Here is a 24,756-nt window from a genome sequence, read left to right as displayed (position 1 = left end):
CATTTGGGAAATGATTGATTCCACATTATCCAACTTGACAAATCCAGGAAAACTTCTGGTCTTAGTCTGAGTTCCCCACAACAAAATCTGAGGTAGGGATTTTTGTTTAAGTGGTCTATTGATATGTAGACCCAGGAGAAGGGAAGTTAAAGAAGCCAAACATAGCAGGGGAAAATGTCAAGCAAGAATTATGGTCTCAGTAGAGACTGGCATCCTTCTTATCCTACCAGACACTATGGAAGACAAATTACATGGCAGAACTGGCCCTACCTTGAGACAGAAGGGACAACCTTACGTATCTCATGTCATCAGGTCACTGGATGAGTTAGCCCTGGTTGGGAAGGAGAAGATGGCTCCCATTTGGTTTAGGTTTAGGTCAGTTCTAGAATAAGGGTAAGCTTTTTATTATTATTCATTATTATCTCCAACACTTATAGTAAATGCCATATGGTATAGCCAGAAAAAGGAATCTGGCTAGACACCAACAGTATTCAATGCAACAATGCATAAGTATTATGACATGTAATAATCAGCAAATTCTGAGTTATTCTGTATCTTGGTGAGAAATCTGTTTCTTTGAATTACTTGTAAATTTTCTCTAGGCATGGATAGAAAGGTTATATTTATCTTTCTTCTTTTAAATGGGATTACAGTCAATCCCACTGGCCATAATTCACAAATGCCCAATTATCATGTCTGTCTAGAAACCCTCATGCAAATAAAATCTTTTGTCCTGGAGTTTTGTTGGCTCTTAGAGTTCTAGATTGAGACTGTTGTTCCAGACCACAACCCTTGGTGCATTTTGTCATTTTTTCTCCCTCCTTCTTACCTTACTCCTACTCTACAAAGGCTGGAGTAGGAGAGCGTTAAGTACTTCTCTTCTCAAATACATTATCCTATTTGAAGTAGTATGCTATAGTGTTAAAAATACTATTTTGCTTTCCATATATTGGTGAACATGAGTCTAAAAGGAGAAAGGGAGATATATATATATATAGAGAGAGAGAGAGAGAGAAAGAGAGAGAGAGAGGAAATGAGGGTAAGGGAAGGGAAGGGAAAAGAAGGAAAGATTGTCCAAAAGTAATGTACAAATGGTTGAGAGTGAGATTTTGGCTTCCTATTTTTCAGTTTAAGATTTGGAAATTGTGTTCCTTTGGCCCAACTGCAATAACAAGAATTATTACCTTACCTCAAGGTTTTGATGTTCTCGAGTGGTCTGGAAATCAGACATTTTCTCCCAAGTTGACTTCGGGCAGTTCACAGTGAGAACCATCCTATTCCTAAGTCCCCAGTGCTTCTACACTCTAATGAATGAATTATCTGTGTTCCACTGACATTGTAAAGATGGTGATGTATGCAAGGTGTGTTGAAGCTATTAAAATCCATGTGGAAATTAGGTATTATGGTTGCTTTATTGAACTTCTCCAAAGTCTTTCTTAGGGTATCTCACTTTTTATCCTATTTCTCCCATCCATAAGTCCTGAGGTTCTTTCACCCACATGCTGTAGAATATTTTTTACATTTTCTCCTTTCTGTCTATCAAAATTCCACCCCAAATTCTCAGTTTGATGTGAATCCCACCATGAGGATACAAATCCTGTTACTCTAAGGTTTGGTAATGGAGTGGTGAATTTCCTTGTGGGGCGAATGATGGCAGACACTGGTGAGCTTCACTCTTGTCTACTTAGATTCACCTTTCTCTAAGAGACTTGCTTTCTGTGTATATAGTGGTCTCAAATATGGTTCCCAGGCCAGAATATTAGCATTGCCAGAGGACTTGTAAAAAAAAATCAGTCCATCCAAGATATCTTTAAAACTTTGGTTGTGGGACCCTACTTTAGTTAACTCCTTTAGAGACATTGAACCCTGTTAAAATTTAAAACATTATCTGATGCAATCTTTTATTGATCACTTTTGATACCATCGTGCTGGCTTCAGAAACTGCCCCCCCCACAACTGACAACTTTAGACTGAATAAAACTTTGTCATGGCAGTGTTGAAACATTCACACTAATTTTCCCAATGACTTATCCACTAAAAGAGAAATTAGTTCTCAGAGTAAAGCATGATTAGATACAATGATTAATAAGAAATAGAAATGTATTACAGTGGTTTAAAGTACCGCTTTTGTAGGCAGACAGATTTTATCCTGGCTTGTCACTTAATGATATTCCTATTAAGCTTCTGTATCTGTGAAATGATGAAAATAATAATATATATCTTTTATGACTGTTGTGAGAATTAAGTGAGATAAAGTAAAACAAAGTTCCTGACTCATAGAAGGTGATCAACAAATGCTAAAAAAAATCATAATTTAACTTAGTCATCATTTGTTATGTTCTTGCATCAGTGTGGGTCTGATATAGTGGCTCTTGGGCTGCCTACCCAGGGCATAGAACACTCTTCGCTCTGGGAGTTCAGAAGCAGCCGTACGTATGTCCTGGATCCTTGGAGTTTAGGCCAAGGATCTCTCTTCTATGTGTAACTCCCTTAGTCCAAATTCTAGTTTCTGTTTCTTTGTTTTGTCTACCCTACTCTCACCTAAGTAACTGTTGTTGGGAAGCTTCATACCTACCCTTGACATTTATAAGACCTGAAACATGAATACAGTTTGGAGGTTGACACACCTTACATTTATATTTGTAATTTACAAAGCAGGCCAAAAATGTATTATCCTCTGTGTAAGCAGAATACCAGCCCCATAATCCCTGGATTCTGAACATGTGTTACCTTACATGATTAAAAGACTTGGAGATGTGATTAAATTAAATCCTTCAGATTATACTGGGTGATCACGTCCCCTCTGTTCACAAGAGTTCTTATAAGAGGGAGGCAGGAGAGTCAGAGGACATATTACAAAGGAAGTAAAAGCTGGAGTGAGATTTGGCTATGAGTGGTATTTTATTATTACAGGAATTAGAAATAATGAATTTCTTAATGTGTACACACATGTTTTTTAAGAATGCAAGTTGATGAGGTGTCAATGATGATTGAATTTAATAATTCAATAATAATAATAATAATATAGCTAGCTCTACACTGGCCAGAATATAGTCTCAAGTTTATTTGTATATGAACCTTCTGCTTCATGTTCATGCAATCATTTTTACTCTATACTAATTTTTAATATTTTGTTGGAATATCTTGTTGCATATTTCACAAACACTTTACTTCAATTTAGAAAAAAATTAAAGTATATCTTTTATTCTTTTTACAGTAAGAAGTATAAATCTGTGTTTATGTAAGTTTTTTCTTAGATACTAGTAGAAAGCATAAATTCATATTGCACTAAACTTGTGAGTACCTTAAGAACCATGAAAAAGAAAACAGAGGAATTGGATGTTGCTTAAAAATGAGACAGTGTTTTACAAGCATCTATTGCCTCCAGCCTGAGAGGAGAGGTTGAGCAATTAATTAGTCTTTTCTCTTACTTCAGTCCCTCCATACTCTGAGGACATTTCCATCAGATGTCATTTTCACATAGCCTGTATATCTGTATATCTGCAGGCATTCACACACAATGGCCTTTTGTTCTTAAGTCAGGGACAAGAGATGTCAAGAAGTATTTCCCTGGGATGTGGACAGTATATGTTATATGCTTTTCTTAAAAAGAATTTTATTTAAGTTATACAAGTTTCATATGTACAGATTTAGGAACATAGTGATACTTCCCACCATTCTCTCCCTCCCTCCCATTCTCTAACATTTCTTCCTCCTCCCTCTTCCATTCTAATTCTTAGTTTTTACAGAGATCCATTTTTAGTTTATTTAAGGATTGTATAGTTAACCCTACACTAAGTAAAAGAGTTCAACAAATTGTATTAAGAATAAAAAAAACGCTGATCCTCAATAGAACAGACAATGACTGTAAACAATCATCAGATCTCAAAATGTCCATTTCACTCCAATACTTTACATTTTAGGTAGTACTAGTTACCCCTCTCAGGGAAAATATATGATATTTTTCTTTTGTGGACTGGCTTATTTCACTAAGTATAATGATTTCCAGTTGCATCCATCTTGTTGCAAAAGACAGGGTTTCATTTTTTTATAGCTGAGTAATACTCCATAGTGAATATATACAATAATTTCTTTATCCAGTCAACAGTTGATGGACATCTGGGTTGAGTCCATATTCTAGCTGTAATGAACATGGGGGTATAGATAACTCTTTCAAATACTGATTGCTTTGGGTTTGGGTAAATTCCCAGAAATGGGATGGCTGGGTCATATGGCAGGTCTATATTCAGATTTCTGAGGTATATCTATACTGTCTTCCACAGTGGCTGTACCAGTTTACATTCCCACCAACAGTGGACCAGGGTTCCTTTTTCCCTACATCCTTAGCATTTGTCGTTTGTTGATTTATGTATGAGAGCCATTCTAACTGGGGTCAGGTGAAACCTCAATATGATTTTGATTTGCATTTACCTGGTGGCTAGTGATCCTGAGCATTTTTTCAAGTGTCTGTAGGCCATTTGAATTTTCTCTCTTGAAAAATGCCTGTTCAAGTCCTTTGCCCATTTCTTAACAGGGTTGTGTTTTGATGTTGAATTTCTTGAGCTCTTTATAGATTCTGGATGTTAACTCTTAATCAGTTGTGTAGTTTTAGTTTACAAATATTTTCTCCCACTCTGTCAGTTGCCTCTTTATTTTGCTGAGTGTTTCCTTTGCAGTGCAGCAGCTTCTCAGTTTGATGTAATCCCATTTGACAATTTTGTCTTTGTTCTGCTTCTGGATTCTTTTCCAATAAGTCTTTGCCTATACCAATATCTTGCAGAGTTTTTCCCCAATGTTCTCTTGTAATTTGATGTTATCCATTGTGGACAGAGAAGATGTGTGGTTGTGGTATGATTGCAATATTCTTGTTGATTTTCTTTCTAGTTGATCTGTTCTTTGATGAAAGGGGGGTATTGAAGTCCCTTGTTACTATTTTATCAGAATCTATGTCTCCCTTTAGATCCATTAAAATGCTTTTAAATAGCCAGGTAACCTGTAATTGGGTGCATATACATTTATTATAGTCACATCTTCCTATTGAATTGATCCCCTAATCATTACATAGTGCCCTTCTTTATCTTTTTCAACAGTTTTTGTGTTAAAGTCTATTCTGTCTGATATTAAGATGGCAACACTTGAACTTTTGTGCTTTCCATTAGCATGAAATATCTTTTTTTCTATCCTTTCACTTTCAGTCTGCTTGTATCTTTGTTGGTGAGATGAGTTTCTTGTAGGCAGCAAATAGATGGGTCTTGTTTTATAATCTATTCAGTTGGTCTGTATCTTTTAAATGGAGAATTGAGGTCATTTACATTCAAAGTGACTATTGATAAGTAACGACTTGGCCCTGCCATTTTCCATCAATATTCCTGTTGTTTATTTTGGATGTCTTTGTATTTTTTTTTTTTTTTGAAGTCAATAATAAATTTTTATTTAACATTAAGAAAGTCCCCATGTTGCAGTTCCTTCCACTGTCCAAAGTCATCTGGTTAGCTCTTTTAAATCTTCGGCCCTTTTGAACAAACTGATGTTTCACCGTGTTGTACCAGCCCACAATTTCTGGTCTGTTAATCCTCACTCGAATTACATAATAACTTCAAAATTCCACCTAAAATCTTTGGAATATAATTTCTTCAAGCAATTTACTCTTGGGCTTTCATAGGGTAGATGCACTTGCCTGATTCTTGACACACACCCATGTGAATGGCTGTATTTTTTTCCTAAGCCATCACTCAAAAATAAAACTTATCTGGGGTATTCCAATACATTAAGATACACCTTCCACTCCAGACTTGTTCAAGATAAAAGCCTTCGTTCAGTTTCCTGTTGCTGTCTCCTTTTCAGGAGGTTCCATCTTCTGTGCAGTGTTTTTGACTTTTGAGGCTCTCTTTTTAGATGAAATGGCTTCTTTCACATTCTGTTCTGAATTCACATTCAGTTTTGGGAATTCCGAATTTATTATGAAACAACTACTGTCAACCAATTTGATATCACATTCCTCCTGTTCAGGGTGTGCTGCTTCCTCATCCTCTGCTACTGATTCTTCAATAGGAGATATAGATCCATCATCATCCAAATACTTGTATCTTCGACTGTCAAGATCTTCCTTTTCTAAATCATCACCAACATCCATTTGTTTCAGAGATTCTTTCAGGTGATATTCATACTTCAGTTTTTCAATGTAATTAAAAAATCCTCTTGCAACTGCTTGCTCAAAGGTTAAAATTTTCCTCCAAGGTGATGGTTGAGTTCCATTCTCTGATTCTAAAAATGAGAACCTAGGTCCTTTGTCTTTAAATTGGTTTTTATCTACATGTGATATTTTAGTGTTTTTCCGTCCTTTAGGCCTGCCTACTGGCCTTCCTGTTGCCTTGTATTTCTGTTTTCTCCTTTTACGTTTCTTTTTCTTAAATTTTGCAATAAGCGCTTTTAGTGTCAATGGTCTTGGTTCTACAGATGAATCACTTGAAGAATCTGTTGTTTCGACAATTTTAGATGAATGAACAGGTTTTCTAATGGTGTTTTTTGGCCTCCAATTAGGTGAGGAAGGAACACATTGAGTTTTAAACACACTGCTACCAGATGAACTGTCATCACTTTCATTATCAATTTCCATAGTTGCATCAGATGTCATGTGGTCAAGAGGGTCCATTTCTGACTTGTCCATCACTTACTGTGTTACAAGCTTCCTCTTCCAACCGCGCGGAAGGAAAGGGATGTCTTTGTATTTTTATTGGGGGATTTTCTGCCTTCACATTCTTTCATAATGATGGCTACCTTTCTGTCTTTCTATGTGTAGCACATCCTTAAGCATGTTTTGTAAGGCTGGACAAGTTGTGACAAATTCTTTTAATTTCTGTTTGTTATGGAAGGTCTTTATTTCACCTTCATTAATAAATGAGAGCTTTTCAGGGTACAGTATTCTGCATTGACAGTTTTTTTCCTTTTAAGACTTGAACTATATCTTGCCATTCTCTTCTATCTGTGAGATTCTGATGAAAAGTCAGCTGTGAGTGTAAATGGAGATCCTCTGAAAGTAATCTGGTGTATCTCTCATGCATATTTTAGAATCTTTCATTTATGTTTTACTGTGGAAAGTTTGACAACAGTGTGTCATGGTGAAGATCTTTTCTGGTCATGTCTGTTAAGAGTTCTATGTGCTTCCTGTACTTGGACACCCCTTTCTTTCTCCAAATTGGGGAAGTTTTCTGCAATCATTTCACTAAAAAGGGCTTCTAGTCCATTCTCTCTTTCCACACCTTCAGGAACTCCTAAAACTCATATGTTGGGTATTTGATAGTATCTTACAAATATCAAACACTGTTTTGAATTTTTCTAATTTCATCTTGTATTTTTTTTTGTTCTGAATGAAAGATTGCCAAAGATCTGTCTTCTAGCTTGGATATTCTTTTTTCTGCCTCACCAAGTCTGCTGTTAAGGCTTTCCATTGTATTTTTTATTTGATCTGTTGAATTCTTCTTTTCTAATATTTCATTTTGATATATCTTTTAAAAAATCTCTTTCATTGGAATAATTTTCATTCATGTCATGTATGGTTTTAGTTAGATTATGGATTTGCTTCTGATTGTGTTTAAAAATAGCCCTATGATTAATTTTTTCAATTCCATTTCTGGCATTTCCTCAATCTCTTCATCTCACATTCTAATGTTGAAATGTTGTGTTCCTTTGGGTGGGTCATGGTGTCTTTCTTATTCTGGTTTCTTGAATTTCTGTATTCACTTTCAGGCATTTGTGGAGTTAATTGTTTTTTTTTTTTCCTCTGTTGGCTTTTATCTTTGGGCTATGCCTCTGTGACTTAGTGTAATGTCTGTAATTTCAGTGAATACCAAGAGGTGTATGGTAGTGGTGGGTGTTGCTAGGGAGCTCTGGTTAATGCTCCAGAGTGAGGCAAGTATCCAGAGTAAAACCCAAATTGGGCATGGTAGATCTCTCATTAACAGAACCAAGGAAATAGTCATGTCTGTTGGTGTGATCACCCCCTCACCTCCTCTCCTCCAAGGTGATCGATACACAGTGTTACCTCCCAGTGTGTTCAACACTCTTCCACACTGCTGTATCAACCCACAAATGATCTGCACAGTTCTCACTGTGAGCATTGTTCCCACTGCAGTGAACCACCCCAGGCAACCATGGAGCTCTGAGCATGCGGAGCTGCACCTAGTGATTCCCCTGAGACCCAGCTACACCCTGTACCCTCTCATGTAACCACCAGGTCCCCACAGCCTCAGCACACAAAGCTTCCACGGTTGCTGAGTGTAGAGGTTATGATCTGCCCTGTCAGCCTGTCCAGTCAACTGAGAGACAGATTATCCTGAGCCAGCCCTGCCTAGGCATCTTGATCCTAGGATGCTAGGGTCACCTCACAGTCCTACATGGGTGCCCAACCAGGCTCAAAGTCAGTGGGGACTGCCGAATGTGCCCTCCACTAGAATCTGTCTATCACACACATACACAAGAACCATTGGCTGAATGTTGCTCTGTCCCTGCCACTGTCACCAGTACTGCCAAGAAGATGGCATCCTGTCTCAGCCAGTTGCTGTGCAAGTGCACAAAGGCTTCTACATCTCCCACCCAAACCCTAAATGGCTTCCACCCTTTCTCAGCTGGGCAGCAGGGCCTATTATGGGGATGTTGGAGTGAGATAGATATGTCCCCTCTACTTCCACTGTGTCCATGAGCAACTGCTAGCCTCCAGGGCTTCAGTCCAGTCTCAGACCGTGCTCTCCCTCTGGCTAAATCACCACGGTTGCTGCAGTCTGGTTTCATCCCCATCTCCAAGCTACCACCCACTCTGGCTCTCAGCTTCTGTAGTTGTGTGTTGTGTCCATTTTCGTGCTGCATGTCTGCACCCTCCACACAGGTCCACAGCATTCCTCTTCCTCTTGTAGGATTTCCAGTGCAGTTTTCTCCCCAGTTCTCCCCTGAGAGTGCATGTTTTGTTTGTTTTTTAGTATTTACCCCAGTATGCTGTTTCCTAATCCGCCATCTTGGAATCCCTATGGTATACTCTTTAAAGTCAAGCATGGTAATGTGGGTGACATTAGCATTCTCTACCTACAGAGATGTGTCTTCTTCCTATTACCTGAAAAATGATGGCAGCAACAAAGTCGTAGCCTATGATTACAGTGTAACATAATGAGCCAAGTGGTCCATGTATGCACACTGACACACACACACACACACACACAAACATTGAGAATTTAAGTAGTTGTTCAAATTTATGTTAGTGACAGTCAGATCTGGGTAACAAGCTCAGGTCTGCTTCATACTGAGTTCATTCTGATATATGGCTTGTTACCTCAACAGCAAGGTTTACTCTTCCTTCATTAGCTTAATAACCAGGTATCCGGCATTACTGATGTTTGTTAGCCCAAACTAGCCCATATTTCACTTATTTGAGAAAAACTTCCTGATTCCCTTTATGCCCACAATTCTGATGTTACAAGAAACACACTGTTTATTGGGTTATGTACTACTCATCCTACTGGTCTCTGAATTCAGGAGGACAGATTTTGTGGTTTTACTAATTTCTTCAATTTCTAAGACCCAACAGATGACCTGTGACAATATTAGGAGCTAAAATGTAATAATAAGAAATCTATTGATTTATAAAAAGAAATCCTCTACCATTGTAATTCACCAAAACTAGAACTGTCAGTAGAGGCATGACATTCAGAAGTCACTCAAATGTCTTGAGATCCCAGATGATAGCTTGTGGGATATTTTAAGAGGAATCCTGAAAAGATTCTAGTTTTATTCAGTAATTTATTTAAAAAGAGGGCTGTTCCATGCTGTCAGCAAATTCATTCTGATATTTAACCTGAAGCAGTAATCTTAAAAAATAGCACATTAAGCCTCTGAGAGTTACTGTAGTTTCCAGTATTTAAGGTTTAGGAAAGTGTTAACTCGGCACATTTTAAACAACAGTATTTTTAGTTCCTTGGGCAAATGGTCCTTTTTTAATTCAGGAAACAAAAGGCACTGGTTTTAACTAACAGTTTGATAGCACTTCAAATACTGTTTTACATTCACTGAAGCCGGTCCATCATCAGCACATATTCACTCTTTCCTTCATTTGTTCAAAGCTACTTTATTTTCGTTTAAGATTTTTTTAAATTATTCGAAAGGCAGAGTTACCGAGAGGGGGAGGGAGGGAAGAAGGAGGAGAGAGAGAGAGAGATCTTCTATCTACTGTTTTACTCCCCAAATGACCTCAATGGCTGAGGCTGGGCCAGGCCGAAGCCAGAAACTTGGAACTGCATCTGGGTCTCCCATGTTGTTCACAGGAGCCCAAATACTTTGGCCATCTTCTGCTGCTTTACCATTAGCATTGAGCTAGATCTAAAGTGGAGCAGCTGGGACTCAAACCAGCATTCCTATAGCATGCTGGTATCTCAGGTGGTGGCTAAACCCACTCTGCCACAATTCCAGGCCCAATTCAATTGATTTAAACAGACAAATATACACACCTGCAGGAACATACGCACAATATTACAGTTCTGCTATTGTATGCTGTTTTAGATGTAGAGATGGGAGACAGTAATATTACAGTTCCTGGGGTACCTGAGGGCTTTTTCCTTGTCTCTCCAGTGACTTTACAGTGAAATAATAAATTTCCATCCAGTATTTGTCACACATGTGACTAATAAATGAGAGAAAATGAAGTGGAGCTTGAAATAATCTTGCTGTCTTTGTTTCTACAGTTGTAAATATTATGCTTACTTGTTTCCTGGGGCATGTGCAAGATTTTTCTCTAAAAGATATGTGTTGGTGTGACTACTTTCTTAGACTGTGTGCATATCCTGAACCTTACTAGGAAAAACAAATTATTTTTCAGAGTAATTGAAACTTTACATTCTCTCCAGCAGTGTATAAAAGCTCCTACTTATCTCTGCACTCTTTCACCATTGAGATTGTCCAACTTCTTAATTTTTCCAATCTAGCCAATAAAATGATAGCTTATTGTTGCTTTGTTTTTGTTTACATATTACTAACACAGATAAGCAATTTTCAAATGTTTATTTGCCATTTGTTTTGTATTAATATAAGAGAACAGCTTTCATGTATTTCATATTTCAGTTCTAAGAATACAATGATACTTTTCTCCCTCTCTCCCTTCCCCTTCCTTTTTTTCTTTTAATTTTGATGATAGCATATTGTGATAACATCATAGGCTTAATGCACCACTAGATAAAGAGTTCAACAAGTAAAATGTAAAAAGACCACTGCTGTTGTTCCACAGGAATATAGATAAGAGCTATATACAATAATCAAATAAAAAGATGTCAATCTCACTCATATACATCGTATTTTTTGTATTCTATGTATTAGCTAGCATAAATCAGAGAAAACGTGATATTTGGGGTTTTTTTTGGAGGGATCTGGCTTCTTTCACTAAGCACAATGGTCTCTAGTCACATCTATTTTGTTGTAAAATTGTGTATATGTACATTTTTTATCCAGTTGTCAGTTGATGAGCATCTGTGTTGATTCCCATATTTAGCTATTGTGAACTGATCTGCTATAAAAATTCATATGATGATTTCATTCTTTTTGGATATACTCTCAGGAGTGGGATGACTGGATCATATAATAGATCTATTTGTAGATTCCTGAGGAATCTCCATACTTTCTTCCATAATGATTGTACCAGTTTTCATTCTAGCCAACAGAGTATTGCAGGGTACCTTTTCTCCCCTTTCTTGCCAGCATTGATTATTTTTGGATTTTTCAATGATAGCCTTTCTAAGTGAGGAGAGATGAAACCTCATTGTGGCTTCCATTTGCATTTACTTTATGGCTAGTGATCCTGAGCATTTTTTTCATGTGTCTGATGGCCATTTATATTTTTTCCTTTGAAAACTACCTGTTCTGGTCTTTTCCCATTTCTTTACTGGATTGTTTGGTTTTTGTTGAGCTTCTTGAACTCCTTGTATATCCTGGATATTAATTCTTTATCAAATACATAGATTATAAATATTTTTTCCAATTCTGTTATTTGCCTTTTCACTTTGTTGAGTGTTTCCTTTGCTGTGCATACATAAGTATGAACCAAGACTGCTATGTTACACCGCATACAAAAAGCAACTCAAAATGGATCCAAGTACTAGAGGAAAACATAGGGGAAACACTATAAGACATTGTCATAGGAAAGACTTCTTGGATAAGATCCCAGAAACACAGACAATGAAAGCAAAAATACACAAATGGGTCTTCATCAAGCTAAGAAGAAAATTGTTTTTTAATTTTCTGTGACTTGCCTGTGCAAGTGCTTTGTCCATTTTTCCTTTATTAATGATTTTAAAGCATTTTTACAAATATTAAATATTTATATTTTGTCACCTGTGTGCTGAAAATATCTTGGTCCAGGCTGGCTTGTCTTATCCTTCTTGTGGTGTTTCTTAATGATTAAATGTTCTTTGTATTGATGTAGTTGAATTTTAACCTTTTGTTTCATGTGGTCAGTGCTTTGTGCTCAAGCAATCTTTTCCTACACAATGTTCAGAAAGATATTCTCCTATATTTTCTCTAAAACTCTCAAGATTGGCACACCATTCACTGACTCAGTCATCTCCTAAAATCTTACAATGCTATCTTTGTCATTTATCAAGATTCCAGGTATGTAGGGATGTGATTCTGGTTTCTCTATTCTATTTTTATTTGTTTGCATTATGTGTTTGTCCCTGAGACTAATAAGTAATATATGTCTGGGAGGCAATTTTCTCCATTCTGTTATTCTTTAGAAATTTTTTTCTGGGGCATTCATTTACATTTTAAAAATAACTGCTTCTATCTTATGAGAGTTTTGATTGTATTTACACTGAATATATAGAGCTATTTATGAAGAATTGTCACTTTTAAGGTATTGAGTCTTCTTAGCCATTAACATGCTATATTTTATATTTCTCCATTTATTTATAAATTTAAAAATATTTAGTAAAGATTTATAATTTTTAAAACTAGGTCTTTTTTTAAACTGTTACATAATAAATATAAATTTCCAAAGTACAGCTTTTGGATTACAGTGGCTTCCCCCCCTATAACTTCCCTCCCACCCACAACCCTCCCATCTCCCACTCCCTTTCCCCTTACATTCACATAAAGATTCATTTTCAATTCTCTTTATATGCAAAAGATCAATTTAGTATTACTAAGTAAAGATTTCAACAGTTTGCACCCACACAGAAACACAAAGTGTAAAGTACAGTTTGAGTACTAGTTATAGCATTACTTCACATTGTACAACACCTTAAGGACAGAGATCCTACATGGGGAGTAAGTGTACAGTGACTCCTGTTGTTGACTTAACAAATTGACACTCTTGTTTATGGCATCAGTAATCACCCAGACTCTTGTCATGAGTTGCCAAGGCTATGGAAGCCTTTTGAGTTTGCCAACTCCGATCTTATTTAGACAAGGCCATAGTCAAAGTGGAAGTTCTCTCCTCCCTTCAGAGAAAGGTAACTCCTTCTTTGAAGGAACATTCTTTCCACTGGGATCTCACTCACAGAGATCAGAGATCTTTCATTTAGGTCATATTTTTTTTTTTTTTGACAGAGTGTCTTGGCTTTCCACGCCTGAAATACTCTCATGGGCTCTTCATCCAGATCTGAATGCCTTAAGGGCTGATTGTAAGGCCAGAGTGCTATTTAGCACATCTGCCATTCTATGAGTCTGCTGTGTATCTCGCTTCCCATGTTCTCTCCTTTTTAATTCTATCAGTTAGCATTAGCAGACACTATTCTTGTTTATGTGATCCCTTTGACTCTTAGACCTATCATTATGATCAATTGTAAACTGAAACTGATCACTTGGACTAGTGAGATGGCATTGGTACATGCCACCTTGATGGGATTGAATTGGAATCCCCTGGCATGTTTCTAACTCTACCGTTTGGGGCAAGTCCGATTGAGTATGTTCCAAGCTGTACATCTCCTCCCTCTCTTATTCCCACTCTTATATTTACAGGGATCACTTTTCAGTTAAATTTAAACAACTAAGAATGATTGTGTGTTAATTACAGAGTTCAACCAATAGTGTTAAATAGAACAAAAAAATACTAAAAGGGATAAAGTATTAAGTTGCACATCAACAGTCAGGACAAGAGCTGATCAAGTCACTGTTTCTCATAGTGTCCATTTCACTTCAACAGGTTTCCTATTTGGTGCTCAGTTAGTTGTCACTAATCAGGGAGAACAACTAGGGCTTACAATGTTCTATTAATTTTTTGTTTTGAATACCCATTACTTTTGCTGCTATTGTTAGTATATTTTTTTTCAGTTAGTGACTGATCATTCCCACCAACAGTGCATGTAGATTTTAAAGTATCCTTTTTCTTGTAATTTCTAGGTGGTCTTTAATTTCTTAAGATGTTAGAAATTGTGTATTTTCTTTGAACTACCTTTTAACTCCAAGAATAAACTTAGTCAAGACATATTATCTTTTTGCAATCCTTTACTGGAAATAGTTTGCCTATATTTCATTTAAATTTTTGCATGCAGTTTCATGAGTGATATTGACCTGTTTTTTGGCCAACATTGTTATGTTTTTATGGAAATGATAGAATTTCATTCTTTTTTTTTTTTTTTTTTTGACAGGCAGAGTGGACAGTAAGAGAGAGAGACAGAGAGAAAGGTCTTCCTTTTGCCGTTGGTTTACCCTCCAATGGCCGCCGCGGCAGGCGCTGCGGCCGGTGCACCGCGCTGATCCGATGGCAGGAGCCAGGTACTTATCCTGGTCTCCCATGGGGTGCAGGGCCCAAGCACTTGGGTCATCCTCCACTACACTCCCTGGCCACAGCAGAGAGCTGGCCTGGAAGAGGGGCAACCGGGACAGAATCCGGCGTCCCAACCGGGACTAGAACCTGGTGTGCCGGCACCGCTAGGTGGGGGATTAGCCTATTGAGCCGCGGCGCCGGCCTCATTTTTTTTCATAACTGAATAAGATTCCATTTTGGCCGGCGCCGCGGCTCAATAGGCTAATCCTCCGCCTGCGGTGCTGGCACAATGGGTTCTAGTCCAGGTCGGGGCGCTGGATTCTGTCCCAGTTGCCTCTCTTCCAGGCCAGCTCTCTGCTATGGCCCGGGAGTGCAGTGGAGGATGGCCCAAGTCCTTGGGCCCTGCACCTGCATGGGAGACCAGGAGAAGCACCTGGCTCCTGGCGTTGGATCAGCGCGATGAGCTGGCCGCAGCGCTTCGGCTGCGGCAGCCATTGGAGGGTGAACCAATGGGAAAAGGAAGACTTTTTTCTCTGTCTCTCTCTCTCACTGTCCACTCTGCCTGTCAAAAAAAAAAAAAAAAAAAAAAAAGATTCCATTTTGTGTGTGAGTGTGTGTGTGTTGTGTGTATGTGTGTGTATTTTCTATATCCATTTATCTGATGATGGATGCCTTGGTTGATTCCCTATTTTGGAACAGAAATTGCTCTCTATATATACAGATAACTGATTTTTGACAAAAGTGCCCAGACTATACTTTGGAGAAAGGATGATCTCTTTAATAAATGGTTCTGGCCGAACTGAAACTATGTGTATATAGAAGAAATTAGATCCTTACCTTTCATCATATACAATGTCAACTTAAGATGTATTACAGACCTCAATGTAAGACCTGAGACAAAGAAAATGCAGGAAGAAAATGTAGAGGAAACACTTCAAGATGTTTGTTTAGGTCATGGCTTATTAAGACTCCCAAAGCACAGGTAACAAAAGCAAAACTAGACAAATAGGATTATATCAAATGCAGAAACTTTTACACAGCAAAGGTAATGATGCATTGAAGAAACATATAGCCAAATGTGGAAAATAACTGCAAGTTACTTATCTGACAAATGATTAATATCCAGAATAAATCAGCAACTCAAAAAACACTCAACAACAAAGAAGTAACCAATGTTGTTTAGCAGAGAGCAAAGGACCTAAATAGATAATTCTCAAAAGAAAAAAATACTGATGGCCAAGAATATATGAAAAAAAAATTTATTATAGGTAGATATCAAGGTAGTGCAAAGCAAAATCACAATGAGGTATCACTTCACACTTGTTAGGATGGAAATTAACCAAAAGACAGAGAGCATCAAGTGCTGGAGCGGATGTGGAGAAAGGGTAACTTTTACACACTGTTCGTGGGAATGTAAGTGTAGCCATTGTGGAAAACAGTGTGGACTTTTTTTTTAAAAAACGGAAATAGACTTCTTATATTGTGATAATCATTTTGGAATAGCAACGTTAATCCATTCATATCAATCAAGATTATATGTATCTAAATTTGTTTCTACCATCTTTTTGTTTCCCGTTTGTTCTTTTTAAATGAATTTTCCTTTCTTTTGATATTGATTTATTAAATTAGTTTCTCTTTGTTATAATTCTGCTACTGTTCTTTAGTGGTTACTCTTAAACTGCTGCCTACTGAACAAGCCTCACATTTTAATTTTAAAAGGTTTTAAAACTAACTTGATTCTTTCCCTCACAGAGTAACACTGAAAATATTTACACTATATTATGAATTGTAGTCCCAGAAAACATTTAGAAAAAGTCTAGGGGGATATCACTGCAAAATTAAAAATTGAGCCCCTCAGAGTTGGAGTCAGTCACAAAAGGTCATCAACTTGCTTTCTGGTCTCGTGTTTTCTCCAAATAAAGGGGGTGAAACTCTGATTTTCAAAGCACTATAAGTTCTGTGATTTGAGTCATCCATCGTCTGTCTGTACCTTGGAGACCTTGGGGACCAACGTACTTTCCAACTTTAGGGCCCTGTTCCCTCCTTGCCTCTGTGTTTTATTATTTTATTCTTCTCTTGTCATATGCTTTTGAGCTGTGGCCATAAATAAAAGGAAATGGAAAAGATAGCTAAAGGTACTCTGCTATCACAAAGAAATTCCATATGTTTGCTTATTTCTCACATAACTCTTAAAACTCTTGGGTGTGGCATAGATGCAGAGCTGGCTTCAGGGTTATGAGCCTGTATTACAGGGGTGCCACATTCAGAAGATCCCACTGTTGACTTAATGCTTTTGCCAGCATGAAGTTAATAATTATTTTTTAAAAATTTTTGAATGTATACCAGAGGCAGAGAGAAAGAGAGAGAGTATGTGCCCCCATCCTTCGGGTGTCTCCCCAAATGCGCACAATGGGTAGGGTTGGGCCAGGGCCAGCCTGAGGCTGAAGCTGAGAACTCAGTCTGGGTTTCTCTGATGGGTATCAGGAACCCAAGTACATGAGCCGTCACTTCTGCCTTCTAAGGTCCACGTTAGCAGGAAGCTAGAATGAGGAGCCTGGAATTGAACCCAGGCACTCTAAAGAAGGACAAGGACATCTTAACCAGTGCATTAACTGCTAGGCCAAATGCCTATTCCACAATTATTTGTCTGGTCCTGGCTAGACATTTTGGTATAGAGGAATGTGGCATTTAGAAATCTAAAAGATGTGGGATTGAATCATAGCTCTGTTCTCTGGGTTGTATGGATTCCTTTCCTTGCTGGGAAACAGGGCCTACAAGGACTTGAAGTTTTATGATAAAAATATAATTGGTAAATATTGGTATAACAGCTACCATATTAAAAAGTCAGAATTTGTAAGGTTCAGCCAGTAGATTCAGAAATCAGGGTTCCTAGAGTAATATTCAAGCTCTGGAATTTACCATTTGTGATACTTAAACTAGTTCCTTAAGCATTTTTGTATCCTATTTGAAAATCATAAGATTGTTTTGAATGTTAAATGAGCTACTTTTTAACTTCTCAGTGTGAAGTTAATACCTGGTAATTAGTATTAATTTAAATATTACTTATTGATGATTTCAATAGATAACCAAACTTTTTAATTAAAGATTTATTTTATTTGAATTGCAGAGTGAGAGAGAGAGAGAGGGAGGGAGAGAAACACCAGAGAAATAGATCTTCCATCTGCTGATTCACTCCCCAGATGGCTGTAACTACCAGAGCTGGGCCAGTCTGAACCTAGGAGATAGGAATGCCATCCTGGTTCCCCAACTTGGGCCATCATATGCTGCTTTCCCAGGTGCATTAGATGGTAGCTGAATCAGAAGTGGAGCAGCTAGAACTCAAAACCAGTGCTCTGAAATGAGATGCCAGTGTTGCAAGTGGAAATTTAACCTCTGTGGTATAATGCTAGCCCCATACTCCAAGTCCTCTAGAATGTGCAGCCTATGGAAGGGAATAATAAAGGTATTCTTTGACAGAAACAATTGCGAACACACACCAACAACTCTGTGATGAAGGGTGAAATGGCTCTTAAACACAAGTTAAGTATGTGTTGTTCGCAGCATAACAACCCACTTACACTGCACCTCTGGATCTGTCAGTATGCCATTGAGGAGAGGGATAATATCTTGTCAGTATATTCTAACTAGGTAATTATTATATAATGTTTTGAAGTTATACCTTTCTAATAGAAATACTGGAAGCACAGATTCCCTGTGATGTTTATATGTGTCGCTCCCCCATTTGCGGAGGAATGACACCGGACCCTGTGCTGTTCTTTCTGCCCGGCTCTTCCCGGGTTAGCTGCCGTTCCTCCGCGGAGGGGCGGCAGCTAACCTGGGACGGCGTTGTTCCTCCGCGAGTGGGGGACCGGCAGCAAGCCCGGGAAGGTACGGCAGCTAACCCGGGAAGAGCCAGGCAGAAAGAACAGCGCAGGGTCCGGTGTTGTTCCTCCGCGAATGGGGGAGCGACATAATGGTGCCATGACTCGGATATGAAACCTAGGAGGGAAGAAGTGGGAAAATACCCGAGAGAGACTAGGGAGAGCTTAGGGGAAAGCTGGACGGAAAAAGTGCCGCAAGAAGCTAGCGAAAGCCTAGGCATAGACTCGGATATGGACTGCGGGCAGAAGCTAGGAGAAATCTAAGATTGAAAACGAAAGTGAAAGCTAGAAGAAATTTAGACTCGGATATGGACTATGGGGAGAAGCCAGGAGAAAGGAGAGAGAAATATTGTTGGAAGAAAGCTAGGAAATGTACCGGGTAGAGAAAAATATAAGCTAGGGAAAATGAAGCCGCGGGGGTAGGCCGAAGTGGAGACATAAGCTAGGTTGGGATTCGTCAAGTTAGCCCAGGGAGCAAAAGGCGAAAAACTAAACTGAAAGCGGAGACGTAAGCTAAGTTGGGATCCGTTGGATTAGCCCGGGGAGCAAAAGACGGGAAGCCAAACCAGAAGCGGAGACGTAAGTTAGGTTGGAATTCGTCAGGTTAGCTCGGGGAACTTAGACTGAAAACTAAACCGGTAGTGGAAACGTGAGCTAGGCCGTGATTTGCGGAAGCCACCGCGCGCAGAGAGCACGTGGCGCACGAGCGGAGAAAGCGCACGGGGCGCGAGTAGATAGGAGAACACGGGGCTAGCGCAAAGGCCTTGGGGCGGGCGAGAAAGGCATGGAGACCGCGGAGCGCGCGAAGCCGGGAAGCCGCGCAGATGAGAGAAGATGAAAGAAGCATGGGCTGAAGCCGCACAGAGCCGGGAAGCCGCTGCGGTGCGGGGCGCTGGGAAGCCGCCTCAGGGTGGGCGCCGGGAACCCGCGGGGATAAGAGAAACAGAAGTATAGAAGTAAAATAAGAAATAAGGATGCTGGGAGATAGAAGCAAAATAAGAGAAATAGGAATGCCCGGAGATAGAGAGATATAGAGAAAAGTAAAAAGGCCACCCCACAACACGGCAATGAGAAGGCTCGGATTTGGTCTGCCTGATTAGTAAGGCGGTAAGCACCTGCAGGCAGCTAGCAGAGTATGCGCTGCAGGTCACCGAAGATAGGCACGTTATCAACACCAATAAGTCTCCCCACAACACAGCAATGAGAGGGGTTGGATTCAGTCTGCCTGATTAGTAAGGCGGTAAGCACCTGCGGGCAGCTCGAGCAGAGTATGCGCTGCAGGGCACTGAACACAGGCACACATCAGTGCCTAAAAACCTCCCCACAACATGGCGAAGAGAGGACCCGGATTCGGTTTGCCTGATTGGTAGGGCTGTAAGCACCTGTGGGCAACTTGAGCAGAGCAGAGCAGAGTGTGTGCTGTGGGGCACCGAAGACAGGCGTGTATCAACGCCAAAGAATAAAAAGAAAGGGGGAACTGTGGGAGCAACTGAGACTAGACTAAGTTACTGGAATTAAGACTTATTCTATGCATCTGATCTCCCACAATATGGCGCTGGGAGGGAGCAAACAACCTCTACGCAGCTGCCTCATCAGTTTGACGAGCTGCAGGAGCTGATCCTGCTCCTGATTGGAGGAGAGCAGCGTGCTCGGCGTGTGGGCAGCAGAGCATGGAGTGGTGGAAGAGGACTATAAAGGAGGAGAGAGACAACATGCACCAGGAACACCTGAGGGAAACATCTGAGGAACCCCTGAGAGAGCCGGCCGGCGGTGTGCTGCGCCTCCGCAGAAGCGGGGAAAGCAGCGGGGGGTGCCACCCCTCCGCGGAGGCGGGGGGTGGGGGGGGCGGCAGCTAACCTGGGACAGCATCGTTCCTCCGCGAGTGAGGGAATGACAGCAAACCTGGGAAGGACCGAGCAGACAAAAGAACAGCGCAGGGTCCAGTCTCGTTCCTCCGCAAATGGGGGAGCGACAATATGTTCATTGTGTTTATCTTTATACTCTTGGCACCTAGTTGGAGTTCAGTAATTCTTTCAGTCACAATTTATTCTCATAGTAATCCCAAAGTAAGGATCTAGGATAAACTCTGAGATGGAAGTCCAATTTCTTGTAAAATTTTGCAGGATAGACTCAAGGTGTGGTACACTGAATAGCTGAACAAAAACAAAATAAGGTATTATAAAATAGACTTGTTCTTTCTCTTGATTATTATATTCCTGCTGTGGAATAAGTTGTGTTGCCCTAAATTTGTGTGTTGAAGCTTTAACACCAATATGGTGGCGTTAGGAGGTTGGACCTTTGACAGATATTAAGAATTAGATTAAGGGGGCCAGTGCTGTGGCATAGTAGGTTAAAGCATCTTCCTGTGGCACTGACATTCCATATGGGCGCTGGCTCGAGTCCCAGAAGCTCCACTTCTGATTTAGCTCCATGCTAATGGCCTGGGAAGGCAGAAGATGGCCCAAGTGCTTGAGCCCCTGCACCTGCATGGGAGACCTAGAAGAAGGTCCTCTCTCTCTCTCTTTCCCTCTCCCTCTCCCCCTCCCTCTCTCTGTCTATAACTCTGCCTCTCAAGTAAATAAATAACTTTTTTTAAAAAAAAGAAATTAGATTAGGTCATGAGGGTAGAGCCTTCATAATGAGACAGAACCTTCATAAGAAGAGAAAGATAGAAAAATATTAGATAGATCGAAGAAAGCTAACTCTACTTATAACCAGAACAAAGAAGGGCCATGCGAGGACACGGTGAGAAGCGGTCATAGCAGGCCAGGAAGTGAGATCTCACAGGAGCCCAGCTGTGCTGACACTCTGATTGCAAACTTCCAGCTCACAGAACTGGGAGAAAATCCATGTCTGATATTCACACCACTCAGTTTATGCTATTTTGTTAAGCAGCCCAACTTAAGACAGTCAATTTTTGACAATTTTCTTCTAGCATGTTTTTTTTCTCTATTTTGTTAAGCAACCCAACTTGACAGTCAATTTTTGACAATTTTCTTCTAGAATATGATTTTTTTCTCTATTCTCTTGAAATGCAGTTCTCTGATCATTAGTTAATTAATTGCCAGAAAGATGTAGGTAAAAATTGAATTTTCCCCACCTTCAGAGTATAAGGGAGTATTTCCTTGGCTGTTGTGGGTTGAATTATGTCTCTCAAAAGATATATAGAATCTCCAAATAGTTCAGGAAGATGTGTACTATGAAAAAAGTACATATAGGTTTTAGTATTTTTGTGTACCAAATAAACTTGTTTTAATTTTATTTTTCCATGAACTTTTTGAAATTTCCTCATATGTTTAAGTCCTAACTTCTAGTACCCATGGATGTGATCTTGCCTGGAATAGGGTCTTTGCAGATGAAATAAAAATGAGGTTAAACTGGAGTAGAATGGAAGCATGAATCCTTGTGACTGGTGTCCTTTAGAGAAGAGGGAAGTGCCCTGTGTAGAGGGAGACACACATGAAGAATGCCTTCTGGTGATGGCAGCAGAGAGAAGAGTGTTGCAGTGGGCTGCAAGCCAAGGGATGCCAGGAACCTGTGACCCTGCCCCCACCAGAGCTGGGAGGAGGCAAGGAAGGTGACTCTCAAACACAGAGTCAGAGGCAGCATGCCCTTGCTGACACTTTGATTTTGGAGTCAGCCACTGAATTTTTGGTCCCCTGTTATGAAGGAAGCAGCAGAAAATGAATATATTCATCTTTTTCATTCAAACAGTGTTTCATTTTTGGTTTTAGTTATTTCTCTCAGTGGCTGTCTCTAGGAGCATTGCCATTCATACAAATGAATAAGATAGATAGGTGTGAAGACCTATTAGATTCTACTGTTCTAGTTGTGTACAGAAGATGACCTGGAGAGGAGAGTTGCAGAGGGCATGGAGTCCATGTCACGAGGCCCTTTTGCCCCAAGCCCGGTGCATGCTCTCCCTTGTTAAGTAAACCCAAGCAATCACCAACAAAATGTATATGTGCACTTGATGGCATACAGGAGGTTATTTTGGGCTGGGGTCTTCCCAAAAGTTTTAATTGACAATTTTTGATACAAAGGTCATAAAATGTTTGACTTTGGTGTGTGGGGAAATTTAAAAACTGGAAAGGACCTTAAATCCACTTGACAACTAGTACAGATGTTTTGTTTATGGAATATCACTTTCAGTTGTGAACATGCTCTTCTAAAATTTCTGTTGAAAAATTCAAGATTGTGATGATTTATCAGAAGGGCATTACAGAAGTTTTTAGGTCATTTAAATATGAGTCCATTTCTTGGTAAGCAGAAACAAAACATTTTTGTTTGTTTTACTTTTCAACACAGGGGGGCAGCATTGCTGCACTGATCATTTCATGCAGGCTTGACATTTCTGGTGTAGGTTTCAGTACTCAGGGCACCTCTTCCTAGTGGGTAATCATTTGAGAATTGTGCAAAAGTAGACCTAGGCTCTTTATCACTTAAATGATATTCATTTTAATGGAACTTTAGAAAACAGCACCTTCTGATGAGCAGTCATATACATTTCATACATTGTATATTTGCTTCATTGTTTGTGATTCTGTAAGAGTCACCAGATTCTGAGAAGGCAGCTGGGGCCTTTTGCATTGTACAGTGTTTATGGATGCTGGTCATTTAGAAATATTAATTACTTTAATGGAACTTTCAAATCGTGTTACTGGAAAATAGGTAAGGTTTGATATAAAGGGTGGGTAACCTACCGAGCAGATGTGCTTCCTGTGGGATATGACACAACAGATTTGCCAAATACATACAAATCAATTTATTAGGAACTGGAGGGTTGGAATATCATAAACAAGTACCTTTTTGTTGCTTATTGTAACTTAGAAACTTTTGTTTCAGTTATATTCTTTTTTATAGAATAAGCTTACAAAGCGGGTATTATTACTTCCTTATTTTCAGGTGAGGAAGCAGAAGTGTGGTGTGGCAGAGGGAATCACCCCTCAGGCCACTTTGCCCCTTTGTCAGTAGAGAAGGGAATTGAACTCAAGCGAGTCAACAACAAGAAGTTTTATTTCACATTTGATTTTATTCATCTCCTGTTCCATCCAGGTCATGCATTTGATTTGGTTACCTTAAGCCAAATACAAAATGTTCTATAAAGTCTAAATTTTATTATTTCATTTTTTCTTTTATCTCTTTATATCTGAGCAATTATTTAATGCATTATGTCTGAGAACTTTTTTAGTTTATTTATTTTTTTTTTCTTTACAATCAAAAAGAGTAAGATTTAGAAAGAAAGAGATACAGAGAGACAGAGATATCTTCTACCTGCTGATTCGCTTCCCAGATGCTTACAATGGCTGGATTGTGCTGGTCTGAAACCTGAAGCCAGTAACTCAACCTGGGTCTCTCAAGTGGGCGGCAAGGGTCCAACTACTTGAACCATCACTGCTGCTTCCTAGAGTGTGCAGTAATAGGAGCTGGAATTGGGAGCCAATGCAGGGATCTGAACCCAGACATTCTGATATGGAATGTGGGTGTCCCAACTGGCATGTTAATCATTGTACTAATGCCTACCTCTGTCTCAGAATCCTGATATCAACAGAACTGTGGGAGAGATTCCAGAAGACACGAGGACCTTTTCTGGTTGTTTCATTGTGCCAGTCCATCAGTGATGAGGGGTGGTGATTTGCTTTTGCATGTAGCTCAGTGGATTCATACGACACATTTTCCTCTGAGGGGCCTGAGACACAAGCAAACATGACAGCTCACCATCCTCATTATCTTCCCATGGTAGATAGGAAGGATATATAATTCTGCCTTAATTTTGAGAAAGAGAAACCAAGGCGAGAACAAATTTCCAAGGCGAACTGTCCATGATTGCTTATGGTTGAAATTCTTGAGCTAGCGCCACTCTTTCTCCTGTCCAAGGATTGTATCTATTGAGTTTTGTATCTCCTTAGAAGTCAGATCAGCTTGAATCTTTGTTGTAGCTTTGCCTTTTCCTGGATCTTGGCTCTGAACAAACTTCATGGGCCTCATCTGCGAAAAGATTAGATTCCTCATCTGTGAAAGATAAATAAGAATGATAGTAGTTTTTCAGGACTTTAAAATATATTTTCACACATATAACATATGTATATTTTTTTAAAAAAATACACACAATCAGTATGCAGTGGCTATATTTCATGA

General features: G+C 39.4%; 2 protein-coding genes across 3 annotated transcripts in view; one reads left to right on the top strand and one right to left on the bottom strand.

Annotated features, from left to right (window-relative positions):
- The window catches only part of PDE4B (phosphodiesterase 4B), a 679,542-nt gene that overhangs the window by 175,751 nt on the left and 479,035 nt on the right, over nucleotides 1-24,756 (top strand). The gene's annotated exons all lie outside the window — the stretch shown is intronic.
- On the bottom strand, nucleotides 5,766-6,714 carry LOC103350157 (TATA box-binding protein-associated factor RNA polymerase I subunit D). Its single transcript, XM_008265101.4, has one exon. It carries the CDS (start codon nucleotides 6,665-6,667, stop codon nucleotides 5,816-5,818), a length of 852 nt encoding a protein of 283 aa, XP_008263323.1. The 5' UTR covers nucleotides 6,668-6,714; the 3' UTR covers nucleotides 5,766-5,815.

Source organism: Oryctolagus cuniculus, chromosome 7 (genome assembly GCF_051225735.1).
Source record: "Oryctolagus cuniculus isolate XC-2025 breed Fujian yellow rabbit chromosome 7, ASM5122573v1, whole genome shotgun sequence".
NCBI classification, from domain to species: domain Eukaryota; kingdom Metazoa; phylum Chordata; class Mammalia; order Lagomorpha; family Leporidae; genus Oryctolagus; species Oryctolagus cuniculus.
Note: the sequence above shows the minus strand (reverse complement) of the source record. Positions and strands in the feature narration are given on the sequence as shown.